General features: G+C 28.7%; 2 protein-coding genes across 2 annotated transcripts in view; one reads left to right on the forward strand and one right to left on the reverse strand.

Moving 5' to 3' along the window:
* The window catches only part of LOC119607298 (lipase 3), a 30,191-nt gene extending 13,532 nt beyond the window's left edge, over window positions 1-16,659 (forward strand). Inside the window, exons 2-3 of the mRNA XM_037961171.1 lie at window positions 946-1,674; window positions 14,307-16,659. Coding sequence (XP_037817099.1) covers window positions 946-1,674; window positions 14,307-14,693 — 1,116 coding nt within the window. The 3' untranslated portion in view covers window positions 14,694-16,659. The remainder of the gene's footprint in view (window positions 1-945; window positions 1,675-14,306) is intronic.
* Window positions 16,660-20,573: 3,914 nt separating this feature from the next.
* Window positions 20,574-22,119, reverse strand: LOC119607301 (lipase 3-like). Its single transcript, XM_037961174.1, has 3 exons — window positions 22,011-22,119; window positions 21,114-21,839; window positions 20,574-21,033 (listed from the first exon to the last, which is right to left on the reverse strand). Exons 1-3 carry the CDS (start codon window positions 22,086-22,088, stop codon window positions 20,608-20,610), a joined length of 1,230 nt encoding a protein of 409 aa, XP_037817102.1. The 5' UTR covers window positions 22,089-22,119; the 3' UTR covers window positions 20,574-20,607.
* Window positions 22,120-22,408: the final 289 nt, after the last annotated feature.

Raw genomic sequence — 22,408 nt, forward strand, 5'->3', positions numbered from 1 at the left:
TTTATCGAAGCCAAAACATTGAAAAATAATGTAAACAACAACATACAACCCGTTATTAACAAAGCAAGCATAACAAATAAGTAGTTGCATTAGGATAAATTTAGTAAAACTGAAAAAATTTAATTATAATAGAATGAAACAATAAAGTGTTATATACTAATGTATTGCTAATTGCGCATATACTGATGTACATATTATGTACATTAGATAAATATAGCTAGCACAATATTGGGGAGAAAATATGATTTAAAATATTTAAATCAAATACAAAACATATCGAATTTCGAAAAACAGAAAAAACTATTTCGTTGAAATTATATGAGGTTTATAATGTGATAACTTCAATTAATACATTGAATAATTCTATGCAAAAATTTGAAAAACTTAAAAAATTTCCGGAAAATTGCAACATTTTTAATATTTTTGCAGTTGTATACAAAATTGTGTTATATTATTGAAATCGTCTCCCAAAGACCATTCATATGATTCTAAATTTACATATGGTTTATTTGCCAGAAATATGATAAAAATCATAAAAACCTTAAAAAAGGATCTTTATATCTTTTGATCCAGATTACCAAATACTGACGTCAGGACAAATGAGAAATGATATCTTAGAATAAATTAAATTTTTATTTTCGGTGGAAACATCAGCAAATTCAATTTTGGGGCACACTAATGTACACATGTTCATTAGAATGTCCCGAGAAACGGCCTTCTTAAAAATTGTTTGTATGAAAAATTTCACAATTTTGAGCTGATTACGGGAAAAATAATTTAAACAATTTTGTGGAGTATTTTTGGTACAAAAAATTATTTTAAGTGTTCTTTCGCTTTTTTCGAAATAGGTGTCAAAATTGTCGTTATTTTTAGATTTTGTGGTCCCTGGGACATCTTAATGTACATACTATGTACATAGTGTTAATGGAGCTTTTATACTTACAGGTGAAGCGAATACATAATGATGGGTTTCCGTCTGAACATCACACAGTTCAAACAAAAGATGGTTACGTATTAACATTGCATCGAATACCATTTGTACAGAAGTTACCTAATGATAAAACTCACGTTTTACGCAGACCTGTTGCACTTTTATTGGCTGGAATCTATGCCTCCTCAGATGCATGGTTGTTAAATGGACACGAGAATTCATTGCCATATTTGCTTTCACGTAGTGGTTTTGATGTTTGGCTTGGTAACAATCGCGGCAACATATATTCTAGACAGAATGTCTTTTACAACACCACGGACCCGGAATTTTGGAACTTCAGTTGGCATGAGATGAGTGTTTATGACATGCCAGCAATAGTTGATTACATTCGAATGTATACAGGTGAACAAAAAATGCATTTCATTGGTATATCACAAGGTGGCACAATTTTTTTGGTGCTCAATTCTATGTTACCTCAATATAATAATGCTTTTAAAACCGCAACATTGCTTGCACCAGTGGCTTACGTAAGTAATACTAAAGGTAGTTTGGCCAAAGTATTTGGTCCTTTATTGGGGACACGAAACTATGTGTCAAAGGTGTTGGAGAATGTAGAAATGGTTTCCACAAATAAGTATGTCAAAAAATTGCTTTCGATGGCTTGTTTAGAAAATGAAAAACCTTTGGTTTGCGTGAGCCGATTGTGGCCAGCAGCAGGTTATGATACTCAACTGTTAAATAAGGTAAGCTGACTTTAATGTTTATTTATTTACTTAATTATTATAATTTAGGAAATATCAAAATGTATTTATTTAATATATTCTTTGGGAGTTTTACAATCATGTAGATTTTTTAAATGAATTGTGTTTTGATTCTACCGTTCCAAGGCAATTTCAGGATGCACTAAGTACTTATACATCGTGGGCAATATCATATAAATTTTAAATTTATAAACCTTAGGAGTGAACGTGTAATATTATACATGTTAATTTTAAATTCGATAAAATTGTTATTGTTTTTAATATAAAATAAGAATGAAATGTTCGTTCGCATTTGAGGAACAGGTAGTACTAGTTAGATATAAAATATGTTTATGCTTACGTAAAATACGGATCGAAAATTGGAAGTCATGAAATATTTTAAAATTGTTTAAAAAATTTAAAAACGATTAATTTTTATTGTTTTTGCAAAAAATTTGCCACTTAATTTATATTAAGCAAATCTTAAAATTTTAAGAAAACCTTATGTGACTTATGGACTATAAAGAAGGGAATAAAATAGTAAAAAAAATTGGTCGACATATCTCAAATATTAGCGGTACCTGCGATTTGAATTTTGAGGATTTCGGAGAAAAGAAACGGGCTTTATTGTTTATTGTATGCATTTTATATAAAACTTTTAAATAATATAAAATTCAAGGGACTTGAAAACTTGTTCGTAATAACCGATAAAATATCAATAAAATTTAAAAATTTCCTAATATAGAACATTTTAAAAAATCGAAAAAACAGATGTAGTGCACGTCACAAAAAATATTTTTATATTTTGCATAAAAATATTCAAATAATCGATTAATGCACTTTTAAAAAAATTTAAACAGAACGATTTCAAAAATACATTAAAAAAGTGCATTTCCATAAAAAATGCATAATCTTAAACTTTTTAATATAAAAATTATATTAGAATGAAAAAGCACAGCCATAGTATTAAATTGTGTTTTAAATCAACAAAATCCGACATAACCTCTCAAAGATATGAACATTCAAAGTTTTATACCTTTTTATTTTTTTGTAGTTTTCGAACAAATTAAAACCGCCGCAAAAATCGCGTTTCTTAAAATTTTTCAAAATAAAAAACTGAGTTGTTTTATTTTCTACATAAAGAACATATACAGTCAAACTCGTTTATAACGAACTCTGCGGGACCAGTCAAATTTGTTCGTTATAAGCGAAGTTCGTAATAACATAGGTGAAGTTTTTGTAGTTCTAAAAATAAAGTGGCATTTTACAAAATTTTGAGAATATGATTTATAAATTTATTTAATATTCTTTACAAAAAAACACCATTGATTTTATTTGTTCATATTTTTCTTAACAAATTTAAGTTTTTTTTTCAACACAAAATCCGACATAACCTCTCAAAGATATGAACATTCAAAGTTTTATACCTTTTTATTTTTTTGTAGTTTTCGAACAAATTAAAACCGCCGCAAAAATCGCGTTTCTTAAAATTTTTCAAAATAAAAAACTGAGTTGTTTTATTTTCTACATAAAGAACATATACAGTCAAACTCGTTTATAACGAACTCTGCGGGACCAGTCAAATTTGTTCGTTATAAGCGAAGTTCGTAATAACATAGGTGAAGTTTTTGTAGTTCTAAAAATAAAGTGGCATTTTACAAAATTTTGAGAATATGATTTATAAATTTATTTAATATTCTTTACAAAAAAACACCATTGATTTTATTTGTTCATATTTTTCTTAACAAATTTAAGTTTTTTTTTCAACACAGCAAGATATATTCTTATGATTTCAACACATAATTTTGAAGTTCTTTATAAAAAAGGAAAATTGTAAGAAATTGTACTTGAGGGACTGAAAAAGTAGTGCGTTTTATACGAGGATTCGTAATAACCGAGTTCGTTATAAGAGATGTTTTTTGTATGAAAATAGTTACCAAAATAGCGGGACTTGAAAACTTGTTCGTAATAAGCGAGAATTCGTTAAAACCGAGTTCGTTATAAGCGAGTTTGACTGCATTATAATATGAAGGAAATTGAAAGACATGAGGTCAAAAATTGTCAGTTTTTCTATGTTCTTTCCTGGAATTCATGTTATTTTACTTCATTAAATTGCTTAAGAAATAATATTTATTGATATTAAATCAAATAAAAAATATTTCTATGAAAAACTCTCTATCTGAAGGTTGTAAAAAAATTTTCATAGAAAAAAGCCCTATTTGATAAAAATTTTGTGAATAATTTTGCAAATAATGCAAAATTTTAAATTCTTTTTATATAACGATGTAGACCATGGTCGTAAAAATATATTGTAGAAGAAAAAATTTAAAAGTCTTCACGAACTAGCGAAATAAACAGTTTTTTTGCTCTCCTGAAAACTTGTGTTATTTTAGATAGAGACTATTGAATATAGTCCCTCGATATACATTTGCTACTATCAGCGTTGTCACTGACCAAATTTTAAACCTCCCAAATTTTTGTCAAAAAAAAACTACCAAAATCGTTTAAAACCTACGAAATTTTGAAAATCATATAAAATTATTTGTTGAGAAAAGGGTGACATATTTTTAAGGTATTTCGTCGCCTAAAATGCAAAAGGGTGTTAAACTATCTATAAACAGTTATTAGATCTAACAATATTGGCAGAAAAAATTTCAGAAAGTGTCTATCGTTCGTGTCAACTTACAATTTTTAGACATTTTCTGAACATTTTTTAGGCATCTTTGTAAGATCTATAAACCATGTATCACAGCTTTTATGATACATAAATTTCTTGAGATTCTTTTTTAATTTATGTAGGAAAACGTCCTGGAAGATATGAATTTTGTAAAACTTAGCAACAGGAAATTTTTATATTTTGTATCTAATTACAAAGATTAAAATGTTTCGACTAAATTTGCTACATATAATTGCATCCAGACCCAATACAAATCGGAAAATATCTGGAAAATCATTTTAATGTTCAAAAATATGTTGGTTATGTATCAATTGTAAACAAATTAACCCCCACTCAGTTTGAAGTACCTAAAAATCATAATATCGGTTCCCTAACTGCGACAATATACCTTTTGATTCAGTTATTGTTATTGTGCGTTTTGCATTTCAGGTGACTACTTAGATACAATTAGTCATAAACTACATATTTCTTTGTTTCAGAATTTCAGACAAAATTTTGACCTAGCTCCCACATTAGGTCGTTCTCAAAAAATTACCATGAAATTTGTGATAAAATTAACATAAATTGTTTTAAGAAATTAATGGCTCTAGAAAAATCTGTTGTTTTCAATCCTCAAGTCCTATAATGTCTTATAACAATAAGGCGTTATTCCGAACTCCATTTAATGATTCAAAAATGTAATAAGATTTTAATATTTTAATTCAGTAAACAAATGTATAATTTAATTGTTAATACTCTTTAAAAGTATGTGTTTTGACAAACCTACCAAAAATCGATTTAAACTACCAAATTATACCTAAATTATATATATAGAATAATGTTAACCCATAAACTGTGAAGGTCAAATTCAAGCTGTGCAATATTGGGAAATCCTCTTGAAACCATAGTGAAATATTATTTTGTTTTCAACCGATTTAAATTAAATAAATTAAATGATAAAGACCCGTATTTATGTTGACACCAAAAAAAAATAAATAAATAAAATTAACCCTTAAACCTTAATTTTTATACCCTTCACCTTCGTGAGAAGGGTATATATAAGTTTGTCATTCCGTTTGTAATTTCTATAATATAATTTTCCGACCCTATAAAGTATATATATTCTGGATCCTTATAGATAGCGGAGTCGATTAAGCCATGTCCGTCTGTCTGTCTGTCTGTTGAAATCAGTTTTTAGAGGACCCCAGATATCGCCGAGATCCGAATCTTCAATAATTCTGTTAGACATGCTTTCGAGAAGATCGCTATTTAAACTCAGCAAAATCGGTCCATAAATGACGGAGATATAAGCAAAAATCCGAGACAACCTCTGAAAATTTCATTAAAAAAGACAATTTTTTCATGCTTTGATTAATAAGCAACAACAACAACACTGCTTATTCATTGAGTATTTCGTTTCACATGTTTGGATGGCTGTGTGTTTCATTGGCATGTGTATATTGTTTTTGTTTCTTGGTGTATTCAGTTTCGTATGTTTGGATGTCTGTTGGTTTGATTGCCTTGTGTATTTTGTTTTTTTTTTTTCGAGTATTTCGTTTCGTATGTTTGGATGGCTGTGTGTTTCATTTTCATTGCCTTGTGTATATTGTGTATTTCGTTTCGTATGTTTGTATGCTGTTGGTTTTACTGCCTTGTGTATTTTGTTTTTTGTGTGTTTATTTCGTTTGGCGTTGTTGTTGTTTATTATGTTTTGCTATTGCTATAATAATGATATAGTCGGGAAAATGAATTTTTAAATACACTATGGTGAAGGGTATATAAGATTCGGCACAGCCGAATATAGCACTCTTACTTGTTAAGACAGTAATGAGCATTAAAGGGAACCTTACATGGGGTAGGATCATTTTCAATCATGAATCACTCTTAAAATTCGGTACAAAGAAATTTGGTACTTATTAAAACTGTTTATGTAGAATTATATTTCTGTAGAGCTATTTTTTAGCTAAAAATGATCATTATAATAATTTTTTTTGAAGGGAGGATTTAATTTTAGGAGACAAAAAACTGACTTATGCAAAATTTTGTGGCTTTTGCTTCATAATCAACGAATTTGTGAATGTTTGAAGCTTTTTACACAATATTCCGGGGGGTACATTTGTATAGGGGCTATGTGAAATCGATGCCCATTTTTAATGCCAAACATTTCTGATCAATAAAGAATATTTTGGGAAAATTTCATCTCCTTATCTCTTTTTTGTGGACGCTATCGTGCCAACAACAGATAAACGGACGTACATAGCTAGATCGTTAGTGTCCGACAGAACGTTCGGGTACGGGTTTGGAGTTCGGTAAAAAGTGGGGTTCGGCCAATGTTCGGTGTTCGGCGAAATTTTGACCGAACGCCGAACGTTGAACTTTTTATAAAATATTTATTTATCATTTTTTTACATCATGAAAAAATTTTAAAAATGCTGAAAATTTGTTTACAGAAGTTATCATACATCCTGGCTGTACAATAAATTTCCGATATACATACATAGGTACAAAACGCCTTTTTAACTGTTCGTTTTTTCGGCTGATTTGAAAAACTGTTAACCAGAAACTGATAAAAAAGCTAAGAAAAGTGAAACATTTAATTTGAATTATCTAGTTTCGATTATAAATCTTTGATCTCATTTGTAACATCGAAATTTTCTAGGTCCTTATTCTCAAACGATCTAGACAAGTCTGTCTGTTTCATTAAAATTTCATATAAATCGGCAAATTGAAATTTGCGAATTGCGTTAAGTATTGCAAGTATATTATCTTTATATTATAAATATTTTTTATTTTTTTAGAAACTGTAATTTAGAAACTGTAATTCATTTTGATTTCGATACACATTTAAAATGAAATTTTGATCAAATTGGATCATAATATGATCATGTATAATAATATTATGATAAATACATAAATATCATGATGAAATATTTTGACGGTATTTAATCATAATATCGAGCCCTTTTAATGAATTTAGTTCATTCTAATTACTAATTACATTGCATTTATATTACTACTATTTAACCAAATCTTGGTTGTAAATTTATGGATTTCGGAAGGCGGACCTGTATATAGACTCTTAATGAATCAATAGTACCAGAATTTACTTATTTATTCGATATATGGTGAATTGTACTACCATGTATGGATATTAATGTTTTTTCTCTGCGTGCTCTTACAGAGAATTATATCATTGTCAATAAATCGTTTAAAACCCAAAAATAACAGTGCTAAGATATATGTATTTCACAAAAATGGTTTGTTATTGGAAATTTATCACTCTCTGGAATTCGGAATTAGTTGATAATTGACCCAATTGCCAATTAAAGACCCTCTTCAAAAATCTTCCGGATGTTCATATTTTGGTTTTAAATGTTATAAATTTATTACTTTTTAATCATAAATGCGTTTTTCATTTAGGAAAAAAGTTCGTGTTCACCGAACTTTGAAAACCGAACAAAGTTCGGGTTCGGCCGAACTTTCAAATTTACCGTAGTTCGTGTTCGGTACCGAACGAAATTTTGAGTTCGGTCGGGCTCTATAGATCGTCTTAGAATCTTACGATTACCCAGAATATATATACTTTATGGGGTATATGAACATTATTTCGATGTGTTACACACGGAATAAGAAAATCAATAAACCCCCCATCTTTTTTGATGGAGGGTATAAAAAAATGGATTGAATAAATCCCTTGTATGGATTTGAACAAAGTATAACAAGTAGTCCGACTCTCACATTTAGGAAATTAATCTCTCACATCTACGAGTGCCGTGTGAATTCGACTCGATTTGAATTCATTTGTTATATTCTCTCTTGCAAGTATAAGTGATAAATTAGTGTAATCAAACAAATTTTAATTTTACTTTGGAAGTAGAAAACAAAAATCGAATGACTTATAGTGTGTAGGCAGCTATGTCATCGGTCTTCACTATTAGCGTATACGAAATATATAACGATCTTTCATCTTTAGATTTTAAAAGAAATGCGACCAAATCATCTATGATAAAATCTAATTTTAATTATGTACATTACATTATTTACATTAGGGTGGTTTTAAAAAATCGATGTCGGATTTCTTTAGGGGGCACCTCCCTAAAATATTTCATTTTGGTAGATTTTAAGATTGCCAAAGTTTGAGCACGATTAAAAGATATTAACAAGTGCCACTGGGGCCTCAAAGTTTTGAAAATCTAAATTTTTTGGCAGTTTGGCGACTTTGCCTACCCATATCTCTGGAACGGTTTGACATTCATATTTGCCCGTGTAATACATCAAATTGATGCCGATAATATTTATAATATTTAATATACAATAAAAAGTATATATATACCCCTTAGAGCGAAGATGGAACCTATTGTGAAAAAAAGCATTTTCCTTTCTATATTATAAATTTTTGGAATGAAAACAATTATGTATTTAAAAAATCAAGTATAATAAATGTCTTTTTCATTTTATTCTTATTTATATTTCTTCAAGTGACTGACATAATGTGGTTTTTGCTCTTCGTCCTATGTAAGTAATTGGCTGTAATCTCTTATGAGCTAGCTTGACTCCTCGCTCTGCCATGTCGTTCACAACTTTCAAGTTGTTTACCATCCTTTACCCCTACTGGTAGTTGATGTTGCAGGATCTTTATCAAGAAATTCGGTGTAATGTTTAGGACTATGATACTACAGTTGATTTATAACTTTGTTAATTCCTTTTTCTGATATTTTTTGTCAATGCTTTCGTATTTTAATAAATTTTCTGGGGGCGTGGACGATGAAAACACAAAGTGCTTCTAGGGCCAATTTTTAATAGCCAATTTTTATTTTTTTCCTATACGTCAAATTTTTGAGATAAAGAGATTGTTCTTAAACATCCTTCTTGAATAGTGATAAAAAAATATTCGAAAATAAGAATTTATTTTTGGGTTTTGTTTTGAGACCCTAACAATCAACTCAGAAAATAAAGTTAATAATATAAAATTCAGGTCTTCTTTAACCCAGAATTCTTAATTTTTGACTCAATTTTTAGTCAGTTTTTTTATATATTTTTTTATTAAATTAAAAAATCAATAATATTATTGACATTTTATTCGTCAATTACACATTTACGGAAATGAATTTATCTCTCATAGTTCATTTCTTACATTCCCATTTATACTTTTTCCGAAAAACTCTTGGAAGTGTGATTGACAAAAATGGCATCTATTCACCAAGTTTTAAGATTATTGCAACGTAATTTTTAATATTTTTGTTATAGAAATCCATTGTTAGAGAGTTGTGAGGAAGACCAGTAAAATTTTTTAATATAAAAAATAACAACAACTCTAAATATTAAATTTGTTTCTCCTAATTTAACCCTTTTTAGCATTTTCGTTCTTTATGAATAATTCAAAAATTTTCGTTCCTAGATTTTTTAAAATATTTTTTCTGGACTTAGACGGCCAAACTTAAGAAATCCATATAGGTTTTATATAATGAGCAAAATCGTTGTAAACATGTGTTATTAACTAAATTGGATAAATCTTGGACAGGATCAACATAAGAGACCAGAGTATAATTTGCCAATGTTCTAAGGACGTCCTTTTAAATCACCTTTATGCAATTTTTATACATAAAATTTCCCATATTTTTGAGTTATAGGGCTAGACAATGTTAACTATAGTTATTAGTATTACAAATTGCCTTGTTATTATATTACTATAATTATTGATATACACCCCTTTTGTTGTCCATGTTAAAATTAATGTTAACATATTTTTTGTTGCAATCTAATAGGAGTTCATAGAATTGAAATGTATGTACATATTTTTCCTATTCTGTAAATTTGAAGCAATTAGAATAATTATTTATATAATTTTTAATGAAAAAATACTTGATAATTCTGACAAGTTTACAAATTAATACTTTTTGTTTGCTCATGTAATGAAACATATGTTTTTTATGTGGTTATTTAACATTTTTTATATTTTTACTCATACGTCGAAATTTTGAGATAAAGTGGTTTTCATTTAGCATCTTCTTTCAGTAGTGCTGGAAAATAGTTGAAAGTGAGTATTGTTTTTTGGGTGCTTGCACATGTTTTGAGAACCTAACAATCAACTCAGAAAAATAATTCAATAATATAAAATTTAGGACTTCCTTAACCCACTTTTTAAATGATTTTTTCTTCTTTTTGCCCGATTTTTAGTCATTTTTTTGATAACTATTCACCAAGATTTAAGATTATTTCAACGTAATTTTCAATTTAATTTTTAGTGTTTTTTTTTTTTTAATAACTACAACTCCAAATGTATGTACCCACTAAACAATTTTTGCCGAATTCGTACCGACAGTCTGCACAAGTTGCCGATTTCGTATCCGAATTCCGTCCGAAATCGGTACGAAAATCGTATGGAAGGTTGCTCAGAATTCGGAACTCTTTGTCTTAGGAAATTCAGAAAAATGTGCAGAGTTGTCGGTCAGAATACGATACGAAATCTGATGTGAATTTCTGAAGGAATTTTCGAGAAAAAAAGTCTGAAAGAGTATAAGAAATTGACCTGACTATTCCGATCATAGTCTGATGAAAACTATTTTGATATATATAATTTATTATGGTTTTAATAATTCTATTATTTATGTGTTTATTTGTGACTTCTTAAGGTTGTATACATAAATAAATGATAGAATCTTAAGATTATTTTTAAAATTAATAAAATTAAACCATAATATTATTACTAAAATATATAATATTATTACAAATTATTAATAATAATATTATTTAATTAATAATATTATTAAAAAATTAAACTATGAATAATAAATTATGTACTTTCTTTCTAATTTCTGTGTATTATAAAAAGCGTTGTCAGCTTAGTGCTTTTAGCACTTTTTTTAGTGCTTTTAAAAATTTTCGACGCGAAGACATTTCGTGTTAGTGCCTAGAGCTTTTTTAGTGCTTTTTCAAGAACTTTGGTGGCACTAAATTTAACATCTAAACAGTAACTTTTATTATTTTTTCTAGGAAGCTATGAAATATTTTAAAAATCGTAATTTTTTTAATATTACACTCAGAACTCTTTAAAAGAGTTCTTGGACAAAGTAATTATTATTAGAAAACTTATTAAAAATATCGTTATTCTTGATACAGTTAAAAGGTAAACATAAAATAATCTAAACACCATATTTTCATATCACTGTTCCCGGTACATTCATAAATAGTTTAATATTTTTATCCATATTACAGTTTCCCGCAAAGAAATGTATTTAATTGTTGATTGATTTTAATTAAAAAATTTTTGTTAAACCTGTTGCAAGAGCTTGTTTTCGAATTTTGATCCCTTTACGAAAATATTTCGAAATTTTAATTTATTGGTTTAAACATATTTGTTAGTTTTTATACCCACCATCATTAAAGATGGGGGTATATTGATTTTGTCATTCCGTTTATAACACATCGAATTTTTGGTTACAGACCCACAAAAGTAAAAGTAAAATATTCTGGGTCCTTATTAAATTATAAGACGATCTAGTCTTGTCCGTCCGTCTGTTGAAAACACGATAGAGTCCGAACGGAATGAGTTAGGGAACAAAAATATTCTTTATTGCTGCAATTTGTTTGGTATTGAAAATCAATAATATCGGTGGAAGTTTTTGACCTTACCCCCCTATATGGTCACCTTCATAAATAAAAACTGAATAATTAGGGTCTCGTTTTATAATTCTTCACAAAAATTTTATACTTCAACAAAAGTTTCGTTTTATAAAATGAGGGGGTTAATCGACAACTCGAAATCTTGTTTGTCTTAACCCCACAAAATGGTTCCCTTTCCAGATATTGAGATAGCCGACATTTTAGCTCGATTAAAGTTTGAAAAAATCCAAATTTTTGGTCAAAAAGCTAACAGAGCTAATATTGTAATTCATAATTTATGTTATATACATAATTCTTGTTACTTAAAGTCAAACAGAGTTACAATAGATTTTGTCTCCAAAAACGAGACCTGGTCGCGGTAGGAGCATACTTCGTATATTTTGATATTATGTGATAAATGTTGCTATTAGGTAAATATTTTACATATTATTGTTAAAGAATCATAATGTACATGGATTTAGTATTTCAAAAGGATGTAAAACACAAGACTTGGTTCAAAAATGTAAAAGTTATTAAAAATTCCCCAGGCCATTAACGTGTCTCAGAGCACTTGATTAGGAAATGCGGAAAAAATTTAACTTATTTTCGAAAATATTCTAATAAAATTATTTTTTTACATAAAATATAGTAATCATTTTTTACAGTTTTAAAACTCCATTTTTAGTTTTCTTAAATCTTTTTTAAACAAATTTTAAAATTTTTGAAATATCACTGGGGGATTTATGGTCAATAGATTAGGGAATAAAAGCTATACTTGCAATTTGTACTCTGCGAATTTCGCGAAAAACTTATTTGTTTGTAATATTTTACAAAATATGCCCTAATTCCTTACTGTTATACATTTTAAACAAAATATTTACAGAATATTATTTCTCAGATAATATAAAATATGTCCCTGAATATTTAATAAAAATCGAAAAATCCTAAGGCGTAAACTTTGGAGGTCAAAGGTTAAATTTAGCAGTATTTAGAAATTCTCATTAAAACATGTCGAAATATTATTTATTTGTTAGCTATATTTTCTAAAATTACAGGAATTTTAATATATGGTCCGATATTTAAAATAACTACAAAAAAAAATAAATAAAATGAACTCTTTATTTTTTAAAATTATATAGAGCATTATTGAACTTTGGGAATATATTGGAACCAAGTGTTTTAAAGGGTTAATTTTAATTTTTTTGTTCTTATTTTAAATATCAGACCATATGCTATAAATTCTTGTAATTTTAGTAAATATGGCCAACAAATAAATAATATTTCGATATGTTTCAATGAGAATTTCCAAATATTGCAAAATTTGACCTTTGACCTCCAAAAATTACGCCTTAGGATTTCTCGATTAATATATAACTCCAGCGACATATTTTATATTATCTAAGAAATAATATTCTGTAAACATTTTGTTTAAAATGTATAACAGTAAAGAATTAGGACATATTTTGTAAAATATTTCAAAAAATAAGTTTTTCGCGAAATTCGCAGAGTTCAAATCGCAGGTACAGCTTAACTATAAGAGGTATTGACCTAATTTTTTCACTGTTTTATTCTCAAATCTATTGGCCATAAATCCCTCGGTGATATTTCCAAAAAAATTTGTTTAACAAACATTTAAAAAAACTGAAAATGGAGTTTTGAAACTGCCGTGTAAAAAAATATTTTTTTTGATCATAGCTGAGAACAGGTCATTTATGTAATGAAATAGTTCTATTAGAATATTTTCCAAAGTTAAATTTTCCTAATCAAGTGCTCTGAGACATGTTAATGGCTTATAATGGGGAATTTTTAATAACTTTTACATTTTTGAACGAAGTTTTGTGTTTTATATCTTTTTGAAATACTATGTACATTCCGATTCATTAACAATAATATGTAAAATATTATTGTTAATGTTAAATAGCAACATTTATCACATAATATCAAAATATACGAAGTATGCTCCTACCGCATACAAAATCTGTTGTAACTCTGTTTGACTTAAAGTAACAAGAATTATGTAAATGATATAAATTTTGAAGTACAATATTAGCTTTGTTTTGAGGTACTAAGTGTGTTTCTATTATTTACCGTTCTGGAGTTATAGCGTCATATGTTAGCTTTTTGGCCAAAAATTTGGATTTCGGCTATCTCAATATCTGGAAAGGGGAATCATTTTGTGGGGTTAAGACGAAGATGATTCCAACATCTACTTTTTGCGGTCACTCTAATATACATAGTATATCGAATTTAAATTTATCCAAAATACCTAATACCCTGTAGCTTGATACAAACTCTATTGGTACATTATTAATTAGTACAATTATTTATGTATGGATATAATATTAATCATTTTTTTTTGTTGTTTTTTCTGTCACAGACTCTTATTCCTGATATTATGGCAAACTTTCCGGTTGGAGGATCATTTAAACAAATTATGCACTATTTTCAAGGCTATATGTCAAAAAAATTCCGTCAATATGATTATGGACCAGAACAAAATTATTTAAACTACCGTCAGCTAGTACCACCAGAATATACTTTGGAAAATGTCATGGTGCCAATTAGCATATTCTATGCAGAAAATGATTATATTGTGTCGGTTGAAGATATTTGGAAATTAATTACACGATTAAAAAATATCAGTTCGATATACAAGTTACCACCAAAAAGATGGAATCATTTTGATTTTATATGTGGATTAGGCGTAAGAGCATTTATTTTTGATAAAATAGTAAATAATTTAAGTTTATATGAACTATATTAAATTTTCTAATTTCTTAATTTTGTTTATGTAAATATTTGATTGTATGTATGGTTTTCACAAAATCTGAATATTTTCATGTAGACAGATTTATTTGTTTGTATTCTAAGTTTCACGACATTTTAAATTCAAAAGAAATCAAAATTCACACGTTATTACAAATGTGGAATTCCGGTTTTCACTTCACTTTCTCCATTAAAATTTATTCTTAATTTTAAATAAACTCTTTGACAATTGGGTTCTAAAAATTTGCAACAACATGTATTTCGATTATCAATCAAAAAGACGATTTTAAAATTTTTGGGTGTTACGCCTTTTTGCATTTCAGGTGACGATATGTATCTTTTTTAAAATTTTTTCTTCTTTTATTGTAATTTTCAAAAGAATTTATGCACACAAAAAATATTTTTTACATTTACATTTTATAGTATATAGAATATCCATCCAAATGTTTAATTCATTATCTAAAAATTTTTCAAAATATTATAAATTTCATCTTTAAGAAAATTCGACAGTACATTTTACTTTAGTTTCTTTCAGTGCACACAATTTTTCTTTCAGTCGAATCAACAAAAAAACTTGTTTTATAGGAACCAAAAACCACCTACCTAATTTTATGATTTGTTTTAATAACTGCATTACTCTTTAAAATTCGGAAGTTCTTGGTGAAAAATTCATACAAGCCCCCAATGAAGGTATTATTCCAATACTCATATTGATTATACCCTACACCACTTTAGTGGGGAGGGTATATTGGATTTGTGCTGATGTTTGTAACGCACAATAATATTGGTCCTATACCCACCTTAAAGTATACCAATCGGCTTAGAATCAATTTCTGAGTCGATTTAGCTATGTCCGTCCGTCTGTCCGTCCGTTTGTCCGTCCATGTAAACCTTGTAATCAAACTATAGGTCGCAATTTTGATGATAATCCAATGAAATTTGGCACATGATCTTCTATTGTTCCAGGGACGAAGCCTATTGAAAATGGTTAATATCGGTCCATTATTTCACCTAGGCCCCATACAACTGAACCCCCGAATAGGGCTTGTAAACCTTGTAATCAAACTACAGGTCGCAATTTTGAAGATAATTCAATGAAATTTGGCAGATGATCTTCTATGGTACCGGAGACGAAGCCTACTGAAAATGGTTAATATCGGTCCATTTTCTCATCTAGCCCCCATACAACTGAACCCCCGAATAGGGCTTGTAAACATTTTAATCAAACTAGATGATCTTCTATGGTACCGGAGACAAAGCCTACTGAAAATGGTTAACATCGGTCCATTATTTCATCTAGACCCGATACAACTGAACCCGGCAAATAGGGATTTTAAATTTATAATTATGTTTAATATACTCGCATCTCGACAAAAAGCTGCAAAACCAAGTTCTGTACTAGCCTTGATGACTCTCATGAATTTTATAATCATAGGGTCTCATTTGACCATAGCCCCTATACAAATCCCCCTTCAAAATTTGACTTAAATGTCCACAATTTTATTCAACAATAAATGGCTTAAGTATAATTCAAGGCAAGGTGCAATTCAACTTAAGTGCTTTATTATGAAAACAAAATCACATTTCATTTTTGTAACAGGTGTAGGGTATTATATGGTCGGCCTCGCCCGACTATAATTTCTTACTTGTTTTAAATTAATTTTAATAATTTAATAATTTTAAATGCACAGGAAATGCGTTGGCGATGAATATGTAAGATTCCGCATAGCCGGCAAGCAAGTGTGAAATCGTCCATTTTCAAACATAGATACAAACATACATATGTACATAAATACATATATACATACATACATATATACCTACCTACATACATACATACATTCTTACAGCAAATAATTTATTTTATATAATTTATTTTATTTATTATTTACTAACTTACAATATTATTTTGTTATAATCATCACCTAAAATGCAAAAGGGCGTAACAACACTTCAAAATTTTACAGGTAACACATTTCATAACTTTTAAGCAAATCGTAAATTTAAAATTTTTTGGTTGTTATGTCCTTTTGCATTTCAGGTGTTTATATATAGTATTTATTCGTTACAATAAAGCAGATGTGATAAATTACCCACATACGTATGTGTATTAATAATCAGTATTTAAAGTAATGCAGACGGTAAGTAGTAGTCATCGGGTTTAGCGTGCGAGAGATGGTTTGTATGGTTCGGAAATGGCGAGCCGCAGAATTCATCAAAAAACAGGGGAATCGGGTACCATACAAATCGAATCGCAAAACTCTACCGCATCAAAATAACTGTATCAGAAATTGGAATTTCAGATTTTGTTTGTTATAAATTTATTTATTGCATGTAGATTCCATCTCTTCAGTTCTACACAAAATTTTGACAGATCACTAAACTAAATGTAAAATAAATCTTATAATTTGTTTAAATTAAATTACATTGTGCAACAAGAAAATCTTTCCCGAATGAGACCAATGGGAAATTAAAGTAGACCATCAGTAGACTGAAATCCCCAAAGAGTTACATGTTTACGAGCTACCCTAATACTTTCTTTATCTCTTTATATTTACATTCCTTAATTTAACTTTAATTCTTCTCATTACTTAATTCATTGTTACTTACTTTAATTCTTATTTTGCTTTAATTTTAATTTATATTTCTATCATCCAAAATTATCAAATATTTTCTTTTAAATTATATCATCGTTATTTTTCATTATTTTAAACTAGTCTTACCGTTATTTTTAAATCATATAAAAGAGCCAAATATTGTAATAAGAATTTAGAATTTAAGTGACGTTTGAATTGCTAACATCGAAATTTTTAAATAATAAATAATCACATAATTTTGAAATCACACTTTTGTTTTAATCAATTAAGTAAAGGGTTTAAAAAAGTTAGCTCGCGTTTTTAATTTATAGGCATTTAAAGTTTAGCAATTTAGAGAAAAAATGTTCACGTAAATATTTTATATGTATGTAATCCAATGAAATATTTATGTCAATTACACTTAAGGTTTAAGATATTTAAATTTATTAATGTTTATATTTTGTGGATTTTAATTTACTTTCAATTTTAATAGTTGTTAGTAGTACTCTACCAGAAATTTTAAAATTTTCTTGATTTATCAAAAAGGAAAATAAAAAATTTTAAAATTTGTACGGAAGTAAAATGAATTATTTTACTAAAATTAGATTTCTAGATAGCCCTTCCCAATAAACCAAAAAACGATATGATAGCGAAAACGATATTGCCCTATAAGGGCGATTATGATATCATATTTTATTACTGAAAACGATATTGTTACAATATCATTTTTTATTATTTTGTTACCAAAAAAATAAAAAATAAAGAAAATACAAACGTTTGAAATACAATGAAATACGTTTTTGCAATACAATATGAATGCGAATATTTAATAAAAACAGAAATAATATAATTTTATGTACCAAATGGCATTCAGAAAAAAAGCTGAGGAAAGGCGATTTTACTATCGTTAATTTTAGAAGTTATGATATCAAAAAGGATACATAATTTCTGGGGAAAACGATATCATAAGAAAAGGTACCATTAAGTACGTAAATACTATCGTTCTAGATACGAGAACGACTATCACTTATTTTTTATAATCTAAGTGATATCGTTTCGATATTTTTATAACCATTGTTACTACCATTGTTTTATTTGTGTTGGTAAAGCAGCACCCTGCAGTTCGACAAAGAGTCAATGCATAGGAAAAAGACAGTGATTTCCACTTATATTAAACCACCTGGTGGGCTCTAATTCGTCTTTCGTCACGGATGTACTCTTTGTAAACGAGGGTGAAGGTAATCGTCACTTTAGTGCCCTTTTGTAAGCGAGAGAGGGGACACTTAAAAAACACTTGTCTGTCTCTTTGTAACCTATGGGGTGACGATTGACTTCCTCGTAGGACAAGCACATGTTAAAATAGCTAGTCACCTGGACAGTCGGTGGCTAGGGGTAACCCTATGTGGTAGGCTAAATAGGGAGTTCGGGACTGTCCGCCCGAACTGCTGGGCAAAGAACAGAATTCAATTCAAAATAAAAGTATACTAATAAAATGAAGAAACTATGAAGTATATGCTAACTGTCAAATACTTATTATGGATTTTGACAGCCAGCGTATATCAAAGTCTATATATAAAAAACTATCAACTGTTCTCTCATGTTCTACATTAATTCGGCTTTCTCAAGATTTTGTTGTTGTATTTCTGTGTGTATTTTAAAAACCAACTGATATTGCTCATTATAAAAAGAAGAAGAATTAAATCTATACTGTATGTGTATCAATTTAGCGTCAGCAGAATTTTCTTACTCTATAACGCGTGCTATAAAATGACAATATTGAGTTCCTCTGTTATAATATCGTTTGGTTTATTGGTTCATGGTCTAATTCGGATTTTTTTTATATGTTGTTGTTGATAATATAAACTATTTTCAGTGAAGGAATAATGAAAATGGGAGATACCGTTTTTAAGATAACCTTGATGCAAGGACATTTTTTGTTATAATTATCCTTATTTTGAAACCATAATATTTTAAATAAAATATTGTCAAACTACTACACATAGGGATTAATTTCTAAAATGAATAAAATTGGATAAATATATTATTATACATATATGATAGATATCCCACTCGCATCCCATTATGGTACTATAAAGCCCTTTAAGTAAATCTTTTAAGCAAAAAACAAAAAAAAAATAAATAAAAAGGGCCCATTTAAAAAAAAAAATAAAAAAAATTTTAAAAATTACAAAATTTTTTTTGGAAGAAAAAGCTATCTGAACTTCTTTGGACAATTTTTGCTAGGGCCAATAGGTGAAAAATTACGCTCATTTCAATAAAACCCTGTATGACCAAAATGTCCAACTTTGACCCCCTCTAAGTCCGGCAGCTCTTGACCATGTCATGTTCAAAATTAACTTTTATGGGAAAATTTTCCTGAAAAAGATTTTCATACAAAATTCAAGTTTTATATAATAATAAATTTTCTCTATTACAAACCAAAAATTTTACGAATAGTTATTCAGTTTACCTACCGCATTCTATTTAATTTACATTTTCTCTTGGAATCAGAAAACGCATTCGCACCCACAGGTATGTAATATAGAACAAATTTACAAAAGTAAACAAATATTCAGGCCAAAAATAGGAAAAGAGAAGAATAATTTCATTTGAAAAGCTTACCTTCTTTTAAAATGTTTTGTGTGCAAAAACTGAAAACTTAAAAAAATTTACGAAATAGTAAAATTAGTAAAAACAAGTAAGAGTGTTTTATATTCGGCTAAGCCAAATTTCGGAAGTTGGTCCTATATATGGAAAGTAAAAAATAATGTCTTAGGAGTTTAATGTGTGCTTGATTAAATTATGGAGGGGGCTTTACAGAGTTTGATGCAGTGAACAATATCTTCCAAAAAGTAATTTTTGTCTAATTTTATCATTATTGAATGATTATAGGGTCAATTATGAACTAATTGTGGGAAGGCGATTTTGGTTCCTATAAATCTAGTTTGTTTTGAATTTCCTGGCTATACTTGTCCGTCCGTCTGTCTATAATAGACAGATGGACGGACATGGCTAGATCGTAATAAAATTTAATAAGGATCTAAAATATTCGAAGTGTTTCAAACGGAATGACCAAATCAATCTGATGGTTGGTATAAAAATAGTATGTACTCCACAAAACTATGTCCCATAATATTCATCAAAAAGTGAATATAAAAAAAATTACAAAAATTCAAGCAACTTTAAACTCTTCAAATAATTGTTTTCTCAAACATTAAGAAAAAGCTTTTTATACCTAATTAAGGATGCAAATTTTAACCTACCTAAACGTCGAAATCGATAAAGTCGACTAAAAACTAGTGTTTTTTAATTTAAAATTTTTAAAGTTTACATTATCTATATGAAATATTTACATAAGTTACCCTTAAATGGTCTATTTTCATATTCATTAACTAAATCTACAACACAAGCATTAATAACGTCTTTAATATCGATGGCCCATAAAAAGTCTAAATGATTATAATCAGTATAACTGACGCGAAATAGCTTAACATGTTTTCCTAAGATATCAGCCATACGATGTACATCTTCTACGGCTGAAAAATAATCGTTGTCGCTATAGAAAAAATTTATTGGGGTTGATGGGTGAATGTTTTGAACGAAATAATCTGGTGCTACTTTGGTGCCGTATATTTTCTTGTTTCTTATTCTTCCATGGTCATAGTTTCTAAAAAAGCCGGACTCATACTCCTGTAGGTAGTGGATTAGTTGACCAGTAGATGAACCAGCGGGATGTGTTTCCATTGTGTCCTCCATTAAAGTCTTTTTTATGCAATTTAAAAACCAAATAAAAATAATAAAGCCTATTTAAATAAAATAACGATCTATGTATGTATACTTACATAGTTAAAATGGGAAGAGTCCCACCCACCAATTAAAAATAAAATATTACTACACATTGGAATGAAAGGAGATTTTTCCTGGCATATTTCTGGGCCTAACATAGTAATCAACTTGTTGCTAGGCATAAATTCGGAGCTCCCTATAAGTTCAGCCAACAAACTGGGATGGCCTAAAAATGGGGCAGCAATTTTTGCAAGTGGGGACTGCATATTATTCATAAACCCTACAGGGGCCAGAAGGTGAGATGTTTTTATTTTTTCATTGTATCTAGGAATAGTTGAAAGCAAGACCATGAAAACGGTGGTGCCTTGGGAATGACCAATGTAGTGAATTCCATCTTGCCCGGTTTGATAAAGTGTATAATCGATCATTGCAGGCAAGTCATATAATGCAATTTCATGCCAATCGAAGTCCCAAAATGAAGGTAGCAAAGGAGATATTGAGGCATGTTTCTTAGAGTATACATTACCACGAGCATTTCCCATCCACACATCATATCCAGCATCTGCCATCATAAACGCCATTGCATCATTAGGTCCATTTAGAACCCAAGAATCTGATGAACTAAGTAACCCATGCATTAAAAATACTACTTTCTTATTAGTCTCATATTTGTTGTTCAATGTCGGAGAATACGGAATTCTAAACATAGTTAATACGTAACCGTCACTTGTTTGAACTTTATGTTCTTCCAAAGGATAACCATGGCCAGTAACTCTTTCAGCCTAAAAAATATTCATATATGTATATGCATGTACATATATATACCATCTGAATAAATTAACAAAAATGCATTTTATACGATGTTTTTATAAAACGAATGGTCTGAAGTGTAATATAATTAAAGACTTTTTTCAGAATTTTATTCGTTTTACAAAAAATTGTATTAAACCTACTGTAGATACGAATCTCCTCGGTGTAGGATTGGCTGTAATTTCCAAAATAAACAAACTCAATATTATTAACTTTTTCATTTCTCCACACTTTTTTCTCTTTTTAAAAAAAAAACTAACTGTCTTAGAATTCCCAGCACTTCTTATATACTCACATTCAGACCCATTGTTATCACATATACTCTACATTGTTGTTAAGATATCCTTTATATTTATGGGCTTTGAGCGCTTATCTATATGCTTTATTGCTATAACTTGGGGTAACAATACATTTTTATTGCTGAACGGTTATCGGATATATTTTTACTCAAAAAATTAATTGTTTTTATTATTTTTAAATTGAATGTCGTGGAACTATTTCAGTATATATGCACATACATATGTATTTACATTAGGAATAT

This window comes from Lucilia sericata, unplaced genomic scaffold (assembly GCF_015586225.1).
Source record: "Lucilia sericata isolate MDLA Ls3-8-SP2 unplaced genomic scaffold, ASM1558622v1 Contig000685F_arrow, whole genome shotgun sequence".
NCBI classification, from domain to species: Eukaryota; Metazoa; Arthropoda; class Insecta; order Diptera; family Calliphoridae; genus Lucilia; species Lucilia sericata.

What these genes read in the sequence shown, in the direction of transcription:
- LOC119607301 (XM_037961174.1), bottom strand. Translation starts at nt 22,088, where the DNA reads ATGAAAAAGTTAATAATATTGAGTTTGTTTATTTTGGAAATTACAGCC. An exon ending in CGAGGAGATTCGTATCTACA is followed by an intron (nt 21,840 to 22,010) that starts GTAGGTTTAATA and finishes AATATTTTTTAG; the next exon opens with GCTGAAAGAGTTACTGGCCA. An exon ending in ACTCTTCCCATTTTAACTAT is followed by an intron (nt 21,034 to 21,113) that starts GTAAGTATACAT and finishes TGCATAAAAAAG; the next exon opens with ACTTTAATGGAGGACACAAT.